Source organism: Gymnogyps californianus, chromosome 1 (assembly GCF_018139145.2).
Source record: "Gymnogyps californianus isolate 813 chromosome 1, ASM1813914v2, whole genome shotgun sequence".
Taxonomy (NCBI): Eukaryota; Metazoa; Chordata; class Aves; order Accipitriformes; family Cathartidae; genus Gymnogyps; species Gymnogyps californianus.
The window spans coordinates 25,956,075-25,981,765 of NC_059471.1; the positions used below are offsets into that span (position 1 = coordinate 25,956,075).

Sequence of the window (25,691 nt, forward strand, 5' to 3'; positions counted from 1 at the left end):
AGCACAGATGCTATAAAGCAGAGAGATTGCATGCTCTTGCAGAACTTTATTTTCCTGTTCATATTGTTCTCATTCTTTTATCTCACTCTGCCACATCCAAAATAGTTTTGTTTGTGTGTCCAGGCATGTTTTCTTTCAACTAATCAAACTTTTGGTAATTACTTACCAGTCTGTAGCACAGCATGTAGCCAACATTCTGAACAAAATAAATAAATGAATAAATATTAGCAAGAAAGAGAGAAAGAGAATTAAAAAATAGTGTTATGATTTTAAAATTTGCATTAACTGGAATTAACAGCACATAAGTAAAACCTGAAGCTATTCATAGTGCTGAAATTTCTAGTAGCCACTTTTTGATCCTTCTTTGATATTTTTATTAACAGTCTTGATTACGGTGCAGAATTGTTCCTGGCAAAGCTAACTCTTTAGACAGAGATATACAAAATGAGAAGCAAAGGCATTACACTGGAGAGAGATGTTGGATCATTTTGTGGAATAACTGAAACTCAAGAAAAAGCCAAATTTCAACACAGCCAAATGCTGAGTCCAATCACTAGGAACAAATAATATAGACTATACCTAGAGGGTAGGAGATGAGGGACGAAGCCGCTCAAAGAATGTAGGGATTGTTATAAAAATTAACATACTTTAGGCTTTCTTAGCTCAGTGCTGAGGCAACAAAGACTTGTCCAATATTTGGATGCCTAGGAAGAATAGATGAGGAGGTGATTTCATTTCTGTGCACAACTTCACTAAAACTCCTACCATCTGGTTCTATAGTCAGCACTTCAAGAATGATACGCACACACTGCAGAGGGAACAAAAGAGCGGGGCACCGGAGTGATTGATGGATGGGAGATAAACTCCATGAAGTACAATGTAAGGAGCTTGATTTGTTTGATGTACCAAAGAGAAGAGATAAAAAGAAGTTAGATACTACAGGATGTCTTAGCCTTTCTACCAACAGAATGCCTAGTGAGGGTAAATAACATTGGAAAACATGTTACTTGCAGTCTTTATGACTGTTTTAAATGTTCTTTCTAAATATAGTCTTCAGTCCAGCTTCTCAGGAGGAAAAATGTCATGTATTTGCTGAATGGTTTTGGAGCTTCTTTGTGGCTTTGGAGCCTGTGAATCCCCTTTTCCTCTGTGCCATACCCTGCAAGGAATGACAGTCTGCATTAACCTTAATTTGCTCTAACATTGCTATCACTGCGTTTGTTCACATGGTCATAGACAGATGTACTTCAGTATCAGCTAGCCACCTGCAGGGATCAGTAAAAAAGGTGGTTTTTCCTTGTTCTGCAGTTGACTGCATTTCAACTGCAGATGCAGTCGAGAATATATCATCTTTCCTTGAGGCATCAAAGATGCTCAGTGGTCAAGTCACTGTATGAAATAAGCCTTTCTTCTGATTTTTTTTATGTGTGTGTGTATAAGAACTGATTTTTATTTTTTAAGAAGTTATTTAATCATTACCTTGAAGCGCATTTTAGTATGAGACATTTTCTCCTTTCTCTACATAGTGAAGTTTGTCTATTCAGACAAGCCTCATATAAGGCTCATGCCAGCTATAGATTGGTCCCAGATTTCAGAGAGCCCTTGCAAGTGTATGAATGCATAGCCATACATATACTTTAATGTGATTTCTTGAGGGTATGAGACTTATGTGATCACACTGGGTGAGGAGGATCAGCCTTTTACTCCCTTAATAACTTTTCAATGTGTTGGCCAGTTTCAGTCAGTTTAACAGGGGATGCTTAAAAGATGCTATTTTTACACAATATTCACAAATATAGGTATCTGTTTAAAGAAAAGATACCCTATAATGTCTTGGCTGAGGCAGTAGTTACATGTGTATTTTTTCGTCAGCTTCAATATTTGCTCTGCACTATCATTTGGGGTATGCCATCACCGTGTAGTATATAAATGGAAAACTGAAAAGCTCAAAAACATCTCATCTGGTTCATTTGCAGCTGTGTAATATACTGTGTGTTTACAACACTGTGGATATTGCAGCATAAGGAACAGGAAAGCAATTTATAAAGCAGAACTGAGAGAGAGAGCAGTAGGAACTCAACCCTATTAAACATCAGAGAATCCCTGTTAGAAATCAAGGTGAATGTTAAAAAATGTTTCTGTGAGGAGGTCAGGTTAGTGTCATTTGCGGTGTGTGTCTCACTGGATGTGATCACTCTAGTCAGTCAGGGTCAGGAGTCTTATGGATTGTTTGGTTTGTACTGGGGCAGGAACTCCGAATGGGTTGTCAAGGCTAAGGAGTTATAATACATTTCTTCTCTGCCATGCCACCTCCCACTCCTTTCTTTCCATGTGCCCTAGGTGTCTCAGTGCACATTCTTCTATGTCTAGTAAGAGGTGATGCTGCAGGCTTGGCACAGTGCAGTTAAAGCCAGTGAATTGCCTGACCCAATCCTCTGGAAGACAGATTTCCTTGATTTGTGGTAATAGGATTCCTGTTCATAGATTTCTTTTTATCTTTCACTGTAAACACTTGCAAAAAGATCCCAGTGAAATCACACTACAGTCCAAAAACAAGCCCTGTTTAGATCATGAGGTTGGAACAATAATGAGTTACAGATAATGCTTTTCTTCAGTAAGTTTAAAAACATTCATCATCACTAACAACACATTGAATAACTTTATATTGTTACAAGCTTTGAATGTTGATTTGCACTGTGAGGATGGTTTTTATGTATTTTCCTTTTTCACTTTATGAATTTCTGCAAGTAATTTGCGAGATTTGGGTTTTACCATGAAGAAAACAATAGGTAATTTTGAAACAGGGCATGAAAACCCTTGAAATCATCCAATGGATATAATTTAAAATGCTGCTGCTGATTGAAATCCTGCCTGCACATGTTGTAATCCCTTCATAAACAGGAAAAAAAAAAGTTCATGAATTTCAAACTGCTATTTATAGGCTTGTAAGAAATTTGTTGTAAGAAATTCTGTGTCTATGATTAGCTCTTAGTGTCTTACTGAAAGGCTCCACAGTATGCTCATGTTTCTGCAAACACTTCGGGACTGAAAGTGTTTTTTACTAAAAAACATCCATGGATACACATGGAGACAGAAAACACCACCAGTTTTCCAGAAGTCTGTATGGTAGGAACAAAGAAATGATGAAAGGTTAAATGGTTATTCAAATCTGCCTATTTATTTACGCGTACTCCAGCAGAGTTAAGGTTCAAAGCTTTGCAACTTCCACACTGTTTTTCAGAATATGCTACTAGTGACAGGACAGATGCCAATACTGACATTCAGAAGAGGAACTGAAGAGCAGGTGCCACAGCAGAAGTGTCTGTTATTTATCCACAGTGAAATCTTCAAACTGTAATGACCCCCACACCAGTTACAGAACATTTTTCTTTCATATAATATTCCTTTATGATGCCTTTAAAGGGATATCATTACAAACACCAGAAAGTGAAGGGGATACACATTCATTCCATTTTGAAGATTTAACTCCTGAATTACTGAAGTTCCTGCGCGCAGAAGTATGTTCTGAACAGATGTTTAACATGGCAGGAAACATTACAGATCAGAGATCCAGATAGCAACTAGGAAATGCACAGCATCTGGCACCTTTTTGAAAGTAAACTTGCCAATAATTAATTACACATATGAGCCACTCTATCCCTGTCTAATGAATTGGACACTTACTAAGATGTATTAGACTATGTAACAGAGGTTAACTGCTCATGCCCTCTCCTTTGTCTTTGGCTTGTGTGGTCCCAGCGTAACTTAAGGGTAGAAATTGTTGTTGGCACTCAGATTATATGTCATTGATTATATTATCATTGTTACATTAATTAATAATCAAGATATCTTTACAATCCAAAATGTGTGGAGTTCCCATTAGGCAGAAATTGGGGTGGTTCTGTTGCTTTGCCAATGGAGAAAAAATGACTGAAAATGTGAGGCTAATTGTAAAGTTTAGAATCAACTGCATATATTAAACAGAAGGGGTTAAGAGAGTCCAGCAGTAAAAAAAAAAAAAAAAAAAAAAAATGCCCTCAGGAAAACAAAAGCTGGTAACAGTGTAAAGTAGTTGGGTTTGCTGAAAAGAAGCTCTGAAAGTTATCCTTGAAAATACAGAAGCCACTAGATGTTTGAAGTTACTAAATTGCTGTTGAAAGTGCTACTATAAAAATTATATTAGAAACCAAACAGTATCAGTTGCTGTTCTTCTAAAGCATATAAGGAAATGCACAAAATATTGGAGCCTTTAAAGGGCGAGAAAAGGAGTTGTTTGTAGTCTTTGGGTCCCACTTACCTTCAGCAGTATTGGGCACTTTCTCACAAGTCTCTTTTTCAAGCTAGTAGCCTGTATTCCAGTTGCAAGCCGTAAGGCCTAGAAAGGACTGGTCTTTTTGCCTTAAAACTCTAGAAGAATACCCTCCCTGATGACTTCATACTCCTTCTTTGTCCTAATACCATCCAGGTCAGATGTCCCTCTGTCTTCCTTCGTGTTCTAACTTTCAGGTTTCAGGGAAAATAATTTTCTTTTTTTCCCTTTATTTTTTAGTAAGTTTGCCTCCTACTGCAAAAAGAGTAGCAAGAGATCTATTTAATGTTATTTCAAGGAAATAATTTTTAAAAGATTCTTGAGAAAGTTCTTAACATGTACAGGCGCTACTGTAACATAGCCTGTAGGTGGACTCATCATATCAGGTATACAGCAGTGCTGCATGGTAACGCTGGACTAAGTTGTACAATTTTATTTTAGAACAGCCACCTTTTTCCCCCTTATTATTTTCTCCTCTACTGTCCAGGTCCAAAGAAAAACGAGGTGGTATGCCGAAAAGGTATTCAGCATCTACAGGATGTTCATGCTGTGACTGAAGCTCGCCACAGGCAGAGGTTCTCTGGTTCTTATTCCACTTAATTCATCATTCAGAACTCAGCAGGGGACTCTGCCTGATTTTGGACTTGAAACAGTGAGGCTGGTATTTGCCCCACCCTTTGTCCTCTAAAGGCCTAAAAATGGAATCAATCTACTTTATTATCCCAGCAGTATTTTCCAGAGAACTACCTAACTCTGATAAGCTATAGGGTGCAAATAACATCTCTGTATCAGATTTTGCACTGAAAGATGTATTTCTCATGAGGCATAGTCTAATAATCCTTTTCCGTGTAGGCTGAGCTCTATGTCCAGGTTCTTTACAAAACTAATCTCATTAGGGCTGGTCACAGTTTCTCCTTCTATATTCCTTAACTCTGTGTCTACTTATCACCTGCTCTTATGACCCAGACTGAAACCTTTTAATCAGTGACCAAGTTTACAAACCTCCCTTACTTGTCCTAATGATTTAAAGGCACTTCTACAGTTCATCCTACTGGATATGGATGTGCTTGTTTCCATGCCTTCAAGGCATAAACAAAGAATATTCCACAAAAACTCTTGAATCAATTAACTTGAGAAACTACTACACTTGAATCTTAAAAATATACCTATTTATAGAGCCCTTTGTTTTTGATAGAAGAAAATGTTAACAATAGCATAAACATTAATGAATCATCAAGCTTGATTTATCTAGATGTTAACAGACTCCCTACAGACCTGGGATTATTTTTGCAAGGACTAAGAGAATATATCTTTACTGTGTTCAGTGTAACTTTATGTTAAAATTTATCTCCCCCCAAAAAACCAAACCTGCAAAACATATATTGTCTTATATCCTGTCTTATTTTTGTCTGTTGGTATGTGGAATTTTATGATCCAATCTTTTTATACTAATAGTGATGTTGTCTGTGGAGATTTTCTTGCAATGGGAAACCCTCATGCTGAAAGAACTTGTCAGACAACAGAGACAGTTGTGATATGTCAAATTAAGATGGCAAAGTGATGTCAAAGCAGGTCTAGGGAGAGCCCATAACAATGTTACTGTCAAGTAAATAAAGAAAACTGAAACACAAGAAATACAAGTTATTTCAAGAGATCTATGACTGTGGTACAGTTCTGTGTTTTGAGAGACACTGTTTTAGAATGATTACCATTTGTCAGTACTGCTTCGGGATAGGAGCAAGATCTGATGGCTGCCAACTAAGGTCAGCAAAGTTCAGCATGGAAATGGAAATTTATTTTTTTCCTTGTTATCAAATTCTCAGAAAACAATTACCGTCTAAACAAAATGTTAGTTCACCAACAATTTGCTCAACTAGATACAAAAATTAGCTGGTGGGTTATGCTACTCAGGAGATCACACCTACTTAAAACAATGGTCATCTTGGCCTTAGAAATGTAGGAAGCTGCATGAGTTCTGTGAGGTTTTGTTATACTTCCTATTTGTAGCTGCACTGGTTCACTCACTGATCTCTCAGTATGGCCTCAAGGTTGCCAAAGAGAAGAAATATAAGGAAGTAAGGAGGACCAGTAAAGAGTAAGTGGTTTTACTGCTGTGCAGCTTATCCGTTTCTCGCCTTCCTTTTTTGTCATTCACCATACACACATTTCAGTTGTGTCATGCCATGATGATAATATTCCCCCTGATAATAGGAAAGAATGTAACAAAGAACTAGAAGGTAGTAGTAGAAAGAAGGAAACAAAATACAATTCCTATGTTTGAAAAAAGAGGAGAGAAACAAAAAAGAATAAATAAGCACAGAAAATAGGGCATCAAATAGGAATAAGTTATAGACTGAAGCTAAGGAAAAGTTAACAAATTTCAGGAGAAAAAGAAAACCTCATACCTAAGGAAAAAAAAAACCACTGAGTAATGCATTTTCAGGGAAAGCATGATATTCTAGAGACTGTCATTTAGGATCATACTTATGATCCATCTTGTCCAGAATGTCACTTCTGACAGCTTTAGAAAGAATTGGAAAAGGTTCTTGAGATGAAGAGAAAGCATCATAGGTGTAGTGAAGATACAAAGTATAAACACTTGTTTGTGTTAGTGAAATTAATGTTCTGATTTCTGCTTGTATACTTCTTTGAAAATAATTGACTGTTGAGGTAGTTCTTCAGAAATGTATTTCCTGTAACACAGATTTGAAAGGAGGTGAAGGACTGAGAAAAAAGAGAAAGGAGGGGTAGATGTTTCTTCATTTAGATAAGAAAACTGTGAGGGATTAGTAGAACATAAAATCTCAGAATAGTTGTTTTTTCCCATTGTTGAATATGTGGCAACTTCTTTGGTATCGATTGTTTTCATTTAGTAATTTTTCTACAAATTTAATCACAAAAATAGCGACTTGATCAAGAAAAGAATGGCATCTTGAGAAAATGTCACATGACAAAACTTGAAAAATCTTTTAACTTTTCACATTTTAAATTAATTTTTAAATGGCTTTTTCCATTAATTTTTTTCTTACTCCATCCATTGAAATAAAATATCCAGGGCAGCAGCTGTGGCAGAAATGCAGCCACAACTTTGAGCCACTTATTTGAGTAATATCATAGGATAAAGGGGGAAATCAGAAGACTTTCAGGATCATATTTTAATTTTCACAGTGAAGTGTTGGGTGTTTGGAAGAAAATTGGAATGGTTTTCATTGAGATTCTTTCTAGATAAATAAGAGGTTTGAATTTTCCAGAACCTCTGTCTAAATGTAGTTTATTTTTTGGTTCTTCCAGGCTTCCACCGAAATAAAATGTTTGTAAGTTACTCAAGTCTACCTGAAACTGAAGTAGACTTCAACAGAAAAGCAATAGTTCAATTTTATAGACATTTTCAAGATCAGAGGTGTTTTAATTTGCTGCAGTGCAGTGTAATCACTGGTTTGGTTGTTTTGACCCATTGTCTAGAAGGGGACTTTAGAAGAGAAGGAAACACATTTTGTTTCCAAATTAAATTCTAGTATATAATAAGTATCATATTGTTAAAAAAAAAAATCTTCTTCACCTAAATTTAACAGGGAATTGGTTTCTTATAATTAACATTTGTGTTGTATTCTTTTATATGAAAAGAATAATTTTGTGTTATTAATGCTAATTAGAACAATTTCTCAATTGATACATGATAGATTGATATAAATTTTAGATCTGTCCTGGTAGAGCAACTAGATGAGCATATTAGTTCACTATGTCACAACAGATATTTGAAAAGAGATCCATCCAAAGAGATACTGTTTTAAGAGAAGGACAGAGAAACACAAATGCGTATATTGAGTAAATCCCTAATGGACTGTTGGCCGAGGAAAAAATTACTGCAGGCACTAAAGGAAAAACTGGATCAGTTTTGAAAATCTTCAGTGAGATATTAACCCGAACAGAGGTGGTGGATTTTGTTTTATAGATTAAGTGATCTCCTTCTCATTTGATGAATGAGAATTTGTGCATCCCATTAACAATAATGGAAAATTGACAAAAATTCCATATGTTGGTGTAAGGCTAGACTCTTCAGAGTAATGTGGCACCAGCATCAGTTTTGTCAATATCATTACTATTCATGGGATCACAATACAAAAGTCTGTAATTTTAAAAAGTAAATCATGTATACATTGTAATAAATCCCCTCTCTGTGGGTATGCTCTCAAGGGTTTTTGCCATTCTGTGATTCCATCTGGATATTTTATAGTCCTCATTTAGATTCCTTTTTAGTAACTGCAGTGGTGAAGAAGTATAGGTTTTCTTACTTTATTAAAGTAATTCAGGAAACTGTTACATAATATTTTTATTCTTTTAAATATTAGCCTAGTATTAAGATCTGTTTTATTTTACATATTTGAGTTGGGTTTGAACAGATCAAAATCTATTATTTTATGTTGACCTATCAGTGTTTATTTGAGATGGTTATCTTAAGATATGAGTTCTAAAGATTTCTGATAATATTTTAAAGGTATTTCATTTGATAACCTGAATGATACCTTTCCTAGATTTTCAGGTACCAGATATAAAGAATATTGCATGTGTTGTGCAGTGTCTTTCACCATAACAAAAAATCCTATAAGAAGTATAACTGTCTTGATCAACTACAAAAGCACCGAGTCAAATTCACATTCATCATGTTTTTCTGTGTCACTCTTCTGCTCTGCAAAGGAGATCTACCCATACAAAGGATGGTCTGGAGTACTAATACAGCCATCCTTCATGGTCCCTAGAGTTGGTGGTAATGTTGTGTTCTGCCAGTCAAGGCTGCTGAAGGGAATTGTTAAACCCATAACCCTGACTTTGTTATTTTAGTGAGTTACGTTCTTTGGAATAGCGTTTCCTTTCATCTAGTAAAAGTGAAGTTGTAATTATTTTGCAACATGGCTGTGATTTCCATCTGCAGACTTTCTGCAATTCCTGAATATTTGCCAGCCTTTGCTTTTCATAAATTAAGACCATTAGTGTAATTTAAATGTCTACAAAATATGTGACATATGTATAGTTCTAAAACCAATTTTGAGTGTAATCTTGCAAAACATTACATTCTGTTTAATACACATCTTGCCTTTTTTTTCCCCTAATAATTGCATTGCTTGGAATAAGAACGTCTGTCATTTCAGTTAATAGTTTTACATACTTAGAATTTACTTTCAAACTTCTCACCTATCTTTATATTTTCCCTCCATACTCTCTCTTTTCAGATCTGTAGTGAACTCACCAGCAACTTGATAATTGATTAAAAACATCAGTTTGAATCTAGGTTTCTCTGAATGACAACGTATGGCAGAGAGGGAATAAAGTAGATTTAAACTATCCAAATAATTTTAATTAATGGTCAAAAAAGAAATCCTAAGTTTATTTCTTTGATCCTAAGTTGGATTTAGCAAAATATTTCAAGAAAAAATTCACCATAAGATTTTGCCGGCAGAAAAGACGCTTTGCAAGAACAAATAAACCTGAAGGAAAACTCGCATTTCCAACCAAAATATCACTATCACTTTTTTCCTAGTACTGTCACAGCCAAAACATACCTTAGTTTCTGTCACCAGCATGAACTGTCCTTGAAACTTTGTTGTGCCATTCCTAACAAATGTTGAACAGAGTATAAGGGAATAATCTATCAAAAATGAAGACACAATTTGTGAGTAGTAATTACCGGTGGAAAATTCCTACTCTGTCTCTTGGCACAGAAGTCAGTGAGGATTATGGGAAGAGATACCACGGTATGAGTTACCAGTAATTATAGTGAACAATTTGAAATAATACAGTTTTGTTTAAAGTACATGGAAGACTATATCAGTAGGAAATAGAAGATAGCTGACCTTACAAAAATACAAGTTAAAAAAGAAAAGGAATTCTGGTATTTTCTGATTTTTTTTTTGGTCTAGTTTTAGGACCTTATGCTAATTTCTAAGTACATTTTATGCACTTGTCATATGTTAATAAAATAATGCATATAATAGCATGTCTTTATTTTGTCATAAGCATTTTTTTCTATACAAAGCTTCTGTAGTTTTGATGACATGCTCTACAGGAGTAATACAGGCCAAGTTTTCTCTGTGAACTGGGTTAAATGGATTAAACTTTCTCAGGCTTTTTATTTAGCCATACCTGAGACTTTCAGATAAGTAGAAGCTATAATTGAGTGAAAGATTTCTGCAGGCTCTAAAGTGTAGTTAATTGCATTTTTTTTTCTGAGCTGAACATTAGATATATAAAACATTTAACTTTTGTTTTTGCTAATATTACAATTGATTCCAGTTCCAGTAAGGGTTTAAGTTGACACAAAGTAAAATCATTGAAAGAAAATGCAGGCAAACCTTGATAAAGACCAGATGAAATTGTGGTGGTATTCAGTTAGACTCATACACACATTGTATTAATAATAATAAAAAGAAGTTCAAAACCATGATCTTATTTCATAAGAATTTTTAAAAAAATTGATTTTATCAGCTTACATTATATTTCTTCAAAATAGAAATTCACACTGACTAGTTCAGCATGGTGACTTCGAGGTTTTGAACCCATGACTTCATTAATGCCACAGGCGTGACTAAAATAGTATAGTTGAAATTAAGCTTTTTTTAGACATTAATAAGTCATAGTGAAAAGAAATAATTAGCATATCTTTGGGCCAACGGAAGAACACTGAAAAAGAAGTCCAGTAAACCAGAGCATTTCAAGATAATTGCCAGGCATACATCATTTATTCCAGATTAGCTAAGGTCACGCACTTGATGCTCCCAGTTTTTGCATCCATATATGTGGTCATTGTTGCCATCAAATTGCTGAATTTTGATGGCTATATTTAATGGACTGAGAAGAGACCATGAAGAAAAGTACTAAGAACAGCAAATATAAAGAGCACGTACTCCATTCAGTTAAACAGTGACCTTTTTAACCTTGCTGTATGCAGGAAATATCCATTTGTATTTTAGTAATTACATTAGCTTCCTTAATGGCATTTGATACAGATGGTATAGGAAGAACTTATCTGCAGCTGAAGAATGCAGGCAACAGTTTTAGTTTGAATTGCAAGTACTTTTTCTCATTGGAGTTAAGTGGAGGGGGAAAGAGCACTGAAAATAGACTTGTGTGCTCTCCTCAGTCAGAGAAGCCATTATTTTTCAGTACTTGTTACCATTTTTGTTTCTCGTTAAGTTAAATCTAATAAAATTTTGTACACACTAAAAATCTCTGTCAAATCCTGTAGAACGGTAAAGAGGAAGAATAAATGCAGTTGTTAGTGTGTTTGGGACTTAGGAAATTGATCTTTATTCTGATTCATGCTACATATTCTATTTTTGATTTTATGAAGATACCTCAACCAGTTTGTGTCTTCTCTTCTGTCTGTAAAATGCGAGCAGAACATTTTCTTCCTCCTTTTTTATTTCTGTCTGTTAGAATATATACTGTCTGCTGAAGGAAATTATGTTAGTGTCTGTACCAAGCCAAAAGCAGTGAGGCAATTCATAACAAGTTGGACTTCCTAGAACAGAGGACGGTGCAAATCTAAAAACCAAAAGAGTATTAAAATGATCTTTTTTCTGGTCTTTGTAGGATAAGTTAAACAGGACAGGGATGGTGATTCTTCCTTAACTTACTCCTGCAGTTTTTGATTATGTGGGATCTTCATAAAGCAGAGATTGCATTCTGACAGTTTTTCCTACTGGGCAGAAATGGATCTGTCCTCCATTAGGTCTGATCTGTTTTTGTCATTCTCTACTATTGACTCCACAACAGCTCTGACAGTAAACTCAGAAGATTAACTGTGTTTTGCATAGCAGGAAAAAAATCTTTATTTATTTCAAATCTTAACTGCTTAATCAGGAATAAGCAAAAACGGGAAGAAGCACAAGGGACACAAAAACAGAGCCCTTGGTAGCTAGGAAGGAGGAAATGGAGCATGTAATGGAGGGCACACACTTTCCCTCATATGATTTGAGTGGAAGGAGTCCCTGAAGTGGGAGGAGGAGGCTGATAAGCAAGAAACTTATAATGTGAAATGATGGCCCTGCTATGAATGTTTCACGTTTCTGTATTCTGTTCTACTTCAAGGAATGTATGGTATGAATACTTAAAGCTGAATAGAAACTATTTCTGTTTCTATTTCCTTCTTCCTACCCATCAAGATACATGGGATTCCCCATTTTCTGTCATGGCTACTCCTTTTTTTGCTTATTTGTAACGAGAGTGCTGCACACTTAATTTCTGCTGTAGACTGAGCGCTCTGCAAAGGATATTCCTTGCATCCATCTTTGACACCATGAATTTCTTTTATAAGGCTTTCCTATCTCCCTCTGCATTTTCACATGTAAAAAGAACTACAGTCTCTAAGGTAGTGATTTGTTTCTTTTTGACATGAAAACCAGCCTCTTAGAATGTCAAGTTTTGAATACTACTGGTTATGAGAGGTGTTAATGGCTATTATCAATGGGTTGTTTCATCAGCAGGCAATTACAGAGCTGGTTACAACTAATGGGTGTGCTGATGTGCTAACCACGTATCAGTTCTGTATCTTCCTCTTTCTTTTTCTGAATTTCACCAAAATCAGTTTGATTCTCCTTTCCAATGCTAGAATGGTACATCCAAGCTTGCAGTTGATTGGATGTCAGATACAAAAATTATCAAGTGATGTCCAGACAAATAGAGAAAAGACATCAATTTTAGGTCAGACAACCACTTTACTCAAGCCCGTAGAATCATCAGGCTATTAAAAAGTTAGATATAGTATATGAAATTTCTTATTATTGTAAATAGAAAATTTTGCACTAGGGTAATTATGACTTCCTTCAAACAGAGAGTCCTGTTTTATTATGTATACAGCGTTTGTGTCATTAGGACTAGATCATCATTGTTATCTGGATGATAATCATGAGTACTTATCCTGGCTTTGTGCCATTTTAGGCATGTTTGGTTTGGTCCACACTCCAGACTTTTTTTCATATTGTTTGAAGCTACACAGGTGGCATAAGTATCTCCCAACTGTCTTTGAAAGTTAAGAACTTCTAATTTAATGAATTAAGCCAGGAAATATTCGTTATGTGTTTCTCTTTAAAGTGTATTTTTTGCATCAAGTTTTCTCTTCTTTTTGGAAACCTGGTGAAGATACAAAGAAATTACGGCTGATGCATAAACATTTGTTACATAATTTAATTGGTTTATTTTTCATAACTGTGTATGATGCTTATTCTGGATACATTTGTTGTTTTGATATAAAATCAGAAGGTAAAGACATGTACAAATTTAGAAGACTGTAGCATGGGAATATGTTTCTAAGAGCATTATTTTGCCTTAATCATGTTTTAATACACCTGAGGTCTGATTTTGAAAGATGATAAGTGAGTGTGTGACAGAAAAGACTTTTTTTTTTTTAGTTTTACAGAATATGAGGTGGATTCATAATAAACCAGAGAACATTCTGTGATAAAATATTTGATATGCCTGCGCTACCTGCATTGGCTGAACTGTAGAGTTCAGTCTTCTGTTTGGATTTTCTTTGTCAGCTTTCAAACAGTGGAGGTAGCCTGCAGGTGATAAGTATCCCATTAATCTTTCTGATCCTCTAGCACTTGAGCGTGAGAATAGCTGATCAATTACAGCAATTGTCTCCCTAAATGAGCTTTGCACATCTGCCTCTTATTTCATTAGTTAACTGTCTGCCCATATATCTGATAGAATGGAATCCTAGTGGCTTCTTACAGCTTGTTCTGTGTTACTATACAATAAGGATGGGGTTGTTAGCAAAATGGGCACAAAAGGGTATTTATCCACCACCCGCAATAAATATACGTGCTATTGTGTAGGAGTGCTTTTGTCTCTAATCGCTGTTTGTAGAAACCTGCTTAAAGCACATCAGTTTACTTTTCAGCTTCCTATTTAGTCCTTAGTTGTAACCTTTGTATTTGTGAATTTATCATTTTTATAACACAACCAAAGTGTTTCCATGCCCTAAACCATCATATCAATGTCTATATGATTTTAGATAACAGAAGCTACCATATCTAAAGTTAACAGCAGAAGTGTAATTTCCTCCTTGTGTCTTTACAATGCATCTTTTAAATACTTAAATAGGATATCCTTCTCTCAGAAAGTAAATTTGCATTTCCAAAGCTGCAAACAAGTATTTACAATAGTGGCAGGTATTGGTTATTTAAATTATGTACAAAACAATGAGTAACAGTTACACTGCGTAATTCAAGGTTTGTTTTAAGAAACACAGCCTACAAGTTATGTGTTATAATTTTAATAAAAATAAGATTTCACGTTAATGCCTCTTTCATTAATACTCAAGCTTTCAATTACAGGAAAATCAATTACCAGATGAAAATTAAAATAATTTCTAAGCAGAGGCCTTATTCTCTACCTGTTAATATCTGACCAGTTTATTCTTAAGAATTTACAGGATTTAATATTCAAAGGTTATTTTCTTATGTTTATCGTATGTTAAATTGCTTTGGATGATATAGATAGGTAGTTATTTGTATATTTAGCTAAATAATGAACTAAGCTAAGTGCCAAAAAGACAACTTAAAAACATTCTGTCCTGAACCTGGTATAGATTATTCCAGGTGATTCTTTGATATTTTCTGAACATTTCAGTATGTTTCAATCTGAAATTCTCAGATAATTGTGCTTGAAACTCGTTTCAGTGAATTTGTGTGATAAAAAATATACATTACAGACATTTTATGGAATTTGTGAAACCATGGAGCTATAATAACTAAATATCACCAATCTTGTAAATTCATTTTTGACTATTTATTGCAGGTCTGGTTTGTATGAAGTCGAGTACTTCAGTGGTTGAACTTGTTATGCTGCTTTGTTCACAGGTAAGATGTTCTCTGGTTTTAATTGTATTAGTTTCTTTGCATAGTGCTGGATTACTGCCAGCCTAACAATTGTATCTTGCTGTTTGTTTCTTTCTTCCATTTCAGTATAAGAAAATACAAATTAATCTCTTCTGGTAGCATATAAATTGTAGATTTTTTTTTTTTACTACATTCCATAGTTTCTCTGTATTCACAGGGTATACAACGCATATTTGCATTTTTTGGTAAAAGTGTATGGATGTACATTATGCACTTGTTCTGTGTATGAACTCTCTTTCAAGCCAGTTCTTATTTAGAATACATAAATAGGATATTGTTGTCATAATTTTATGTTGAAATCTGTCTTTGAATTAGCAATTTTTTAAAACCTTACTTTGTGGTGACTTTATTACTTTTGATATACATGACATAACTTATTGGATATTTTATGTAGCTATCAGTATATAAAAAGTAGAGGAACATGATTTAGGTAGTCCTCAAGAACTGGCAGAAGCAGAGTATTTCTATTTAAAAAATGCTGCGGTTAATTATTGGGTTTTTAGCATAGCAGTAATGGGTTTCTCAGAAATCTGAATCAATTAACATTTTGAATTGCTTTCACAAGTAAAAAATTCAAAACCAAAATAATTCCTCATACTGTTTGGATTGTTTCTATCTCAATTTTAGTTTTATTTGTTTTGACAGAATTGTTATTGGCTAATTTCATATATGTAGCCTTTTACTTTAAACTGCCAGTATTAAGTTATTAACAAACATTTTAGAACTTTGCTCATTTTGTAAAATATAAGAAAAATATGATGGCCTAACAGATCCAAATAACTTCACAAGTTTTTACACTTCTCTAAAGTCTTATTAACAGCATTTCATGTACCAAGTTCCCCACAGATTTATAATACCAGTTAGACTCAAACCAAGTTAGTATATAAAATGCCCAGGTTAACTTGTTACATTATTACCAAGGGAAATTACTTGTTTGTAGCTTTACTTGAGCATTCACTGCTGCACATTAACATGCACGAAAAATGTACTGAAAACAAATTAGTTTCTAGGGGTAAATGAAATTAAGATCTACTTTTGAGGAATCTATCTGAAAATAATTAACATTTACAACTGATTTTGGGGGAGGGAGTTCCAACTTACCTGCTGTTTGCCAGTCCGTAGGTTGCGTTTCTTCGAGCTGGTGTCATAAGGAAATCATTACATCTTGTTTTCCTTTTTTTTTTTTTCCTCTTCCTTTTTTTTCTTCCTCTTTTAGCCAGGGTGGATATTGGTTAGGGAAAAGTAAAAGAAAAATACATCCCTGGCAGGAATGCTCAGTGGGGTTTGAACTTCAGACCTTCTCCAGCAGGGCACTTGAAAAATTTGTTACCTAATGGTGAAGTCCTGGGTTCCAGGAAAATTCCAAAAGATCCATTAAGGCTTTTGAGCTCTATGTTCATGTCATGCAATTTTTTTTCCTTTTTTTTTTTTAGCAGCTTTTGAAACATTTTCTTGAGGGAGGGAATAACTTACAGCCCTTTCTTCCCTAGCCTTTGGTTTTACTGCAGTTCTCAGGAATAAAGTGGAATGTAGCATTAGGGTCTAGTGTCTTTGATGGCCTCATCATCTAATCATAGGTTTAACATTACTCATTTACTGGCTCCAGGAATTCCTGCCATTAAGGGCCCTAGAGATGAAACTTTGCCTCAAATATTGATTGAAAGGAAGAGAGAGAAATTTAAGCTCTTTCTGTAATGCTTTTTCTTTAGACATCCCAATACAGCTATGTAACAAATGCAGCTAAATCAATTTGTTATTTTTGCAACTATTATACATGTTATTTATTATTTCAAAATATTTGGCTATTTTAAAAATAAGATTCATTTTATACCTGAAATAATGTGAAGAGCCTGATCATTTTGAAGTTTTGAACATTTATTTATTTTCTTCAGTGTTTGCTTGGGAGAGCTATTTTCCATCTACCCAATTACTTGCAGAAATTGCAAGCTTTTAGTTTTTATACCCCAACTGATACTTCAGGGTTGTTTCCTTATCTTCTAAATAAGGAAGATTTTGTGTCCTGATGTCTGTTTATTACTAAGTACTTCAGAAGCTAATGCTGTAATGTTTGTTGGTGATGTTAAATGTTTCTGCAGGAATTGGTCAACAGGGGGCTGTAGTGGTGCAAACTGCATTCCCCTCCCCTCACCTTCCTAACTCCAAAGGTATTGCTTCTGTAAATTGCATCTCCACAGAATATTGTATTTAATCCTATAGGTGTACTAAACAATCAAGTCTGTAGTTCCATTCATCTGCAGGAAAAAAATTGTTATTTTTTTCTATTTACATTTTAAAACTATTTGTCAAAAGAAAACACAAGGTAGATGCTATAAAAATACTAATATGTAAGATGACTAGAAGAGAATGGCAGACAGACAAATATCGTAATCCAGCCTATAGCTAACAGAACTTGGAATTAGGAGTTTAGGAGATGTTGTCCACAGCAAATGAGGTTAACTCATCTCTATAAAAAAAGAGATAGTGCTATCTGAGCCTTTCCATATGATAAATTGAGTAATATGAACTGGAAATATTATAAAGTGCTGCGGTTTTTTAGTAATCCTAATGTAACTAGGGCTTTTCTTCCTAACATGGCTAAATCCTTCATATTCAAATTGAATGACATTTTACAGATTACGTGGGGAAGTTTGAAATGTGTCACTCAAAAGATAGATGACGATATTAAAAACCTTTGAAAAGTAAAATTTTGTTTGCACTGAACAGAGTAACTTTAGACATTGAAAAGGAAAGGGAAATGCGAAGTTTGTTTTCCTTTCATTTGCTACAGCAAATTAGATGCTTTTATGCTCTTTATGTTGGAAATTCCATGTTAACGACTACAGATTAGCAAGGATGTCAGAATTTTTTTTCTTATCTGAGCTCCTGAATAAAATCAACATTGCCAGCGGCTCACGTCCAAGGTATGGTCTAAATTTACATGAAATATCACATTACAAATGTCTGAGGTACATGTCATGGATAATTCAGTTCATATGGGTAACCTTTTAGACTCTGAGGGATATGCAATCAAGCCTTTCCCCCAAAGGAATTTGGAGTTTCTGTGAAAAATATATTTTAAGTTTTAAAGGAACTCCTGTAGGGATAGTGCATCATTTGTGGGTTTGGAGAAGAACAAAAAGTTCTACTCTTTGTATTTTCAGAATCTCTCTTGTACTGTGACTTGCTTCCCTGTACCCATTTTATTTTTTCCTAGTATCACCTACTTCACTAGATTAAAATTTAGGTTGATTTGAAGGCTTTATTTTCTTTATTTCTTATATAAACCAAAAGCATACATCCAAGTACTTGAAATATATTTTTTCTAGATAATTGATAATAAACATATAATGATTTTCACTTTTCATGAAATAGGCATTTTCATTTGGATTTAGTCTATTTTAACATAAAATGGATGAAGATGTTTTATGTTTGACAAGATCTGTGCTTGATTAGCTGGGCTTTGTTCCCTCAGCCTAGTTGAGCATGTCACAGCTGTGTTGCTGTTGGAGTGACAGATTTCTTCAATAAACCATACAATTTTTTAAAAAAATACATTAATTTTTTCAGTGTAGTTCCTTCTTACATCAGATATAGATTTCAATTACTTTTTTCGTATTCTTTCTTTTTTTTTTCCTAGCCAAAACACTACAATAGTTTCTAATTACTTCCAGATCTTTTGCAAATTTTTCTCTTTGGGGATACAGCTTCTGCAGAAACTGAATGATGTTTTCCCAAAGGAATTTTATCTCATGTCACTTGTATTTTTCTGTATCTTATCTATTAACAGGGGAAATTTATTTTCTTAAACAGAAAATAACTGTCTTAGTATTTAAGACATCTTGCTACTTGACCTGTTTAAAAATATAACTATTATAATGGATAAATGGTTACTTTAGGAAAAAAATGCTATGTCATTTGTGATTGTAGAATACATGTAGAATATCTGACAAATTTCCAGATTTTGTAGTTTTCAATACATCATTCATTCTGTTGATTTGCCCCCCATGTTGGAAGTTTGATCAAGACTGTAATTCAGGAGCCTCCAAAGGAAATATCAAAATAAATGAAAATAATCCACTTCTGAATCACTGTGGTGAGGAAGATTTCTTTTAGATCCTATCCCTTGTAAATAGGCTTTTATTAGAAAAACTGTATGAGGAGTGAGGAAAAGGATATACATAACCAAGAAATGGTTTACTTAAAATTGGCAATTAAAACCTGTTAGGAGATTCTCAAATAAATGATAATGCATAGCCCCTCTTATAATTAAACTGTAAGTAGATTCTGTAAATTGTTGACTTTTATGAAAAATTATAGAACTTAAAGTGCTTTAAATAAAGCAAACTATACCAAGAGTATATCCATAACTTGACAAACTCCAATATGTAATTAATGGGTAAAATGAGCTTCAGCTAAGCCTTTCAAATGTTGGTTAACAGTGTCAGCCTCATAAATGATTTGTGTCTGTCCACATTGTCATCTATTAATCTGGAAACTTAGAAACTGCTTGGGCTGAATCCAGTCTGTCTCTCCATATCACAGGCAGCCATTCAGTACATACTTAATCAAAAAAGATCTGTGAAGGATCTACTCCCATGTAGCACAGTCCATAAAATACTTTCCAGCAGTTTGACACATGTAAAACATAGTAGTTGTGTACTACTGCATATACTATAGCAATTAAAACTATAAAGTGGCAAAATGGGGCAGAAGGCGGGAGAGGGGAAGGCGAATGAGTGCATTGCCTGTTCTCCTAAGTGGCAAGAAAAAATTTGAAACAATATCAAGAAATTAATCCCACTCCAAGGAGAGGTGGAAAAACAAATAGACAACAACAACAAAAAAAACCCAGAAAGATGTGTCTTGCCAGTGCAAATTCGAAGGAAATTCTCACTGAGGAAATTTGGTGATAGGTTTAGCTCTGAGAATATAGCAAGACCCATCAGCCAGGCACTGGAGAGATTTCAGTATGCACTAGCACATTTAAATGTGCATTCTGCCTCGAAGTATGGGATAGCTCTTGGGCTTCAGAAACTGGCAGCTGCCCAACACAGAAACCAAGCAGAAAAAGAAATCCTTTTCTGGTCGCTACAGCTGACCAGAAGAAGGCCTGAAATGTAGGATTCATATAATAGAAACACAATCCGTGCTTCTTGATACTAAACATACTCTATTCAAGGCTTTCTAGAAAAGTTTAAGTAGGAATTCTCCAGCTCTACTGTACAGTGCCTTCTTATCAAGCACCATCCTCACAGGTATCTTACTAGGCTCCATCTTAAGACAGTTAGCTTTATTTCTTTACTACGCTATTTGTATGTCTATTTTACATCTTAGTTTTATGGATTATTAGAAATGTTTTAATTTTCATTATAGATTTATTTGTAATAATTTCGTATCTGTTTACTCTTGTTGCCAGTATTAGATTCAACTTTAATTATGCTTGTTGGTCCGTATTTATTCCCTCTAAAGGTATTCCTAGAGTTCTCATGCTCCTTAATTTTTATTTGGTAAGTGATAGCTCTTTCAGAGTAACTGTGATAGTAGCACACTAACAGAAGTGTTTGCTATTTGTCTTTTTGACACCAACTGTGGTAGGAAGGCTGAAGACAAGTTAAATAATGACTGTTTCTCTTAAATCTAAAGAACAATGAACCTGGGACTTAATCTACTTAGGAAATTGTCTGATATAACTTCAATGGTGAAATTAAGGTTGGTTATGCAAATTCCTATGGAGGTATAATTTTTTAATCTTTCTTCTTCCTAATCACAAAACAAGTTGGATGTTTTACCTTTGGCCGTGTTTTCCCATTTGTCCTGTTGCATTATCCACTGTCTCTGTATTTGTACCAGTGCAACTAGGAGGAGACAATGCTGCATGTAATATCACTGAAAAAGTCTGAATTAAAATTTGATGTAGAGGCAAAGGACACATAGAAACACACATGCAAACATAGAGAAACTCATTGTTTCAGTAATCCGTTTTTCCAGCATATCTTGAAAACATTCTAACAAAGTTCTGGATCTGCTATGCTGCTTCTGTCCTGCAGCTTCTTCTCTGCTAACCCCACTTTTGTACAAGTGCTGATATTTATAAGACTAACTCACAAACACATCTGAAAACTGTTCAGACATTTGTTTCCTGGTTTGGTGAGTTAAGCTGGCTGAGACCCTAGTTCAAAAGCCACCAGAGCTACTCAGAGAGAAGGATTCAGTATTGCAAATCTGGGAGCACACAGGAGAAGAGAGAAAACGCCACTCGTGTTTTCATGGCAGCAAGCTGTAAATTCAGATCTCTGCATCTAATGGAATCATACTCTTAGGCTGCAGTTTCAGTGATCGGCTTAGGCTTCTCTCTGGCCCAAATCACACTGGCAGAGGTATCATATCTTCTCCATGCCTAGCTCCATATTCCTGCTCACTCCCTTTCATCAATACATGCAATGGTGGAAACAGTCACATCAAAATAAAAAGTAACTCTGGATAAAATAGTAATTTTTAACTGACTATACTTCTAGAGTAGCCATGAAAGCAATAGCTCATAGCAGGTGGCAGGTAGGATGGCTGGGGCTGTAGAAAGAAAGGCTGCCTCTGTGGCAGTCAAGAAAAAAGAAAGGAATTTTGGCATTTGATGGGAGAGAAATAAGTTAAAACCAAAAAAAAATCCCACAGATTGTCATACACTGGACAAAGCACTAAAAGGTGTATGAAAATGTCAGTCACATAGCTCCAGATTGAGGCTTTGTAACTTCACTTTTTACTACAGGCTCAAATTTAAGTTCAATAAATAAAGTCTTTGCAGCTGAAGCAAGTACTTTCTCTAATATTGTCATCCTATTTGGACTGTATAAAGGTCCAGCAAGAGAGAAGCAACATTTCTACTGTGTCGTTATCCATTATCAAATATGGTACAGTTTAAACATGTACTTATGTTCCGCTGTTGATTTGGGGCTTTTCACAATCCAGAACATGGCCTATACCCAAATAGGTTGTTATACATACTTAGTGTAACTTCCAAAACCAGAAATGAACTCCAGTACAAGCTACAGGGGAAGTAGAAAACTTTGTATTTTTTACTCTAGAAATTAAGGGGGGGGGGAGGGGAATGGGGTGTGTTTTGGTTGGGTTTTTTTGTTTCTTCCCTGGTGTTTCTCATTTGCTTTATAGAATTCTGGAAGTTTTCCAAAAGACGATCATTTTGCATTATCTTTTTTTTATGCTGAAGGAGTGTCAGAGAATTATCTTACATTTATTCCTTGTCCATGTGTGGAATATCTTCCAGCCCAATCTCAGTCTTCATCTCTTGGCCATCTGCTTCTGATAATCTGACTTTAAAATGGAAACCATCAGTGTATTCTTTCCTACTTGCTGGGCAATTTTACTTTCTTGATTATTCTGTGAGATGTCCTTCCAGATCCCCATACACTCAGAAAACTACTTCTGTGGTTTGCCTTTAGTAATAAGCAGGATCTCTTCTTCAATATCTTTCTTACACCAGAGTCATCATGGAACTTCTGGTCCTTTCTCTTGCCTGTCCTTGTCAGAGTATTTTTGTGAAAAAATGTCAAAGAGTGCATTTATTACACACCAGTGAGATGCTGATCTGAACCTCTTCTAGATTCCTGGCAAAACAGGCAGGATCAGAAAACAGTAAGAATTACTTTCCCCGTATCCTAATATGGCAAGGTGTCTTCCCCTGACTTCTCTATTAAGTTGCCTACAATTGAGAAGGATCTTAGATCAGAGGAAAACACCTAGAAAGTCAGAAGGAGTCGGCTGGTATTTCTTAAAGGGCTGAGAAAGGGTGCAAAAGCTCATTGTTGGAGACCATCATTAGTAAATATAGTTTTGAGGGGTTTCACTATATATATAATGGAGACAATGTGAGGAGTAGTTTTCTGTGCATCAAAAAGTCTTCTCTTTAATGGTGCGTTTTGGAAGACTTCAAATTGGTTATCCACCTCTAACATCAAAGATTGGTTGAGTAATAAGTGGACTGGCTTTTATGATTAATAGCCATATGTAGCAGCACATATTGTTAATAATAATAATTTTAGTGTCTCTTAAATGAAGAACTATTTTTCCAGTCAGGAAGTAAGCTCTAGAAGTTGTGGAGATGCATGTATCCTCTAACATGTATCTTCTGTCTGTATTAGAAGATATGCAGAATTTCTACAAGGTGATGAAGGTTAATATTTTATCATCTAAATAAATTTGGCCATTTCCCTAGTGTTGTTTGGATAATGTAAATGTTCTTGCAATTGTGGATTTTTTTTTTTCTCTTTTCTTCTGATATACCAATGAAATGTTCCTCTGGGAACGTTTGACTTCATTTCCAAGATAAATTGGGCAGTTACCACAGGTGATCGGAAGGGCAATGGGTCTGTGTGTTTCCAAGAAAGCAAAAAATTCACATATTATTCCAAGTCAAGAAAATAGAGGAAAAATGAGACTTTAGTCTTGTGAAAGTGTAATCTAAAACTTCCTATTACATTTACTGCATTGTTAAAGTCATATTCACATAAATAGTGTTGTGAAAGTTTCACATTCTTTTCCTTTTTGTGATTTGGCCAGAAGCCTGGTGTATTCGAATACTTGCAGATTTGCCTTCCAGGAGGATGTTGTCAGTCATTCTGCAACTTCCTTATTTTGGGAAATAGTCGCTTTTAAAATGGATGACCTATCATAAAATCCTAAAATTGATCCCAAATTTACTTGGAAGAGTAGACCAAACATACATTTTATTTATCATCTATCAGCAGTATACATGTGAGTGTGAGAGAAGGATAAAGGCAGTAAAATTGGAATTTTTAGATCTGATTCTCATTCCAAACAATAATGGAAGATTTAAGATTCCAATATCTTTAGATTAATTCTTCTAGGAATGGTAGGGACAGTCCTATGATCTTAAAAACTGTATAATCTTCTCAAAAAATTGTGAGTAATCTGCTCAAAAATTTATGAGGCTGTATCTTGATATCAGGTTTTTTTTCTGTTTTTACCTACTTTTAATGGACATAGTTTTCTGCCATAAAGGAACATTTCCTTCAATCTTGTAACATTTCCTTTGAATCTTTCCTCTTAAATGAAGTAAAGCAAGTTATTGGTGGTTTTAGAAGGTAACTTCACAACATGGAGTTCAAACCCAAGCTACATTACATGCATATTGTGAATTGCAAACACATTTTTATAAAATTTCCTCTTCCTTCTCCTGATAAAAGGTAGCACCTGTTCAGCTCCGTACAAGGCTTTTCTCCAAACGTATTCAAGGGTCTTGAAAGAAGAGAGTCAATATAACAGAATTTCATCTGTCTCAAGAAGTTATGATTAAAATACAGTGATGGAAGAATTGAGGTATCAACTGAGTTTATTAATATCTTAGACTAGAAAATTCGATAAATATCCAATATGACAAAAGGGAAAAAAAAACCTCAGATTAGTTTAAGAAATGGAGAAGAGAGAATTTCAAAGAAGATACAATTGATCGAGACAGTGGGGCCTGTAGTGGAAGGAGAATTGTGGGGCGATTACTACACCAGATACCTGTCCATTCAGTAACTGCAGTTTGTTGAGAAACTTGTAATTTGTGACACAATTTTAGACTTCCTTGCAGAAAGTGGAAAGGGTGAGAGCTGTCCTGTGAATTATGAAAACTTTGAGAATCACTATTCCTTTTTTTTTTAAAGATATTATGTCAGATTTATTGTTTAATTTTTTATATTATCACAAGATAGTTTTTAAAAACATTTTCTAATCAGCATGAATAAAAATTAAAAAACGATTGTAAGCAAAAGTTGATTTGGAAAGAAGTATAATATAAACTAAATAAAAGTTCTTAGCATGCCAAGCCTAGTTGTTCCTTTTTTGCTCCTTCACTATTATTTTTTACCTGTGCGAATTTTCTGGTATCAATTTAACATGTTGCTAAATTTGTTAATACTGTCTGGCCTCTCTCTTTTTTTTTTTTTTTTTTTTTTTTTTAGTGTACTGGGGATTGGAGAATTTTAAAGAAATAGGACTAGGAAAATACACTCAAAAGTAAAAATTGTAAGAATACCAGAGAGTAAGAAAATGTACATCATGATTTGAAAGAAAAAAGAACAACTGTACTGTGTTATGGTTCATTATTTAGACTTTTTAGCCTTTTACTCTCATCCCAGTTTTATTCATCTCCTGTCCTCCTCTGCATGGACAGTTTCATAACAGGATTCAGTCTGAACCTTCTGTCAGGGAACGTGTACTGATGCTTTCTGGATGCATTGATGATTTTCACGCAATGATAGAATAGAGGAGGAGGACGAGTTAGGTGGGGGCAGGGAGACGGCAATAGCCAGTATCCTGATAATTTAGTACATTTTTGATGTTTTCAATAGAAGTTTTCATAATATAAAATATTTAGAACATAGCCATACTGGACAGTAATTGAACTGAATGTCTGAAGTTATAATGTTTAGTTATTGTGTATGAAGACAATTTTTTTATTTGTT

General features: G+C 34.7%; 1 protein-coding gene across 4 annotated transcripts in view; it reads left to right on the forward strand.

Moving 5' to 3' along the window:
• NBEA (neurobeachin) overlaps positions 1 to 25,691 on the forward strand; it is a 519,980-nt gene that overhangs the window by 234,551 nt on the left and 259,738 nt on the right. For all 4 annotated transcript variants that reach the window (XM_050890741.1, XM_050890750.1, XM_050890767.1 and 1 more), the window contains one exon: positions 15,107 to 15,168. In XM_050890741.1, the coding sequence (XP_050746698.1) occupies positions 15,107 to 15,168 (62 nt within the window). The remainder of the gene's footprint in view (positions 1 to 15,106; positions 15,169 to 25,691) is intronic.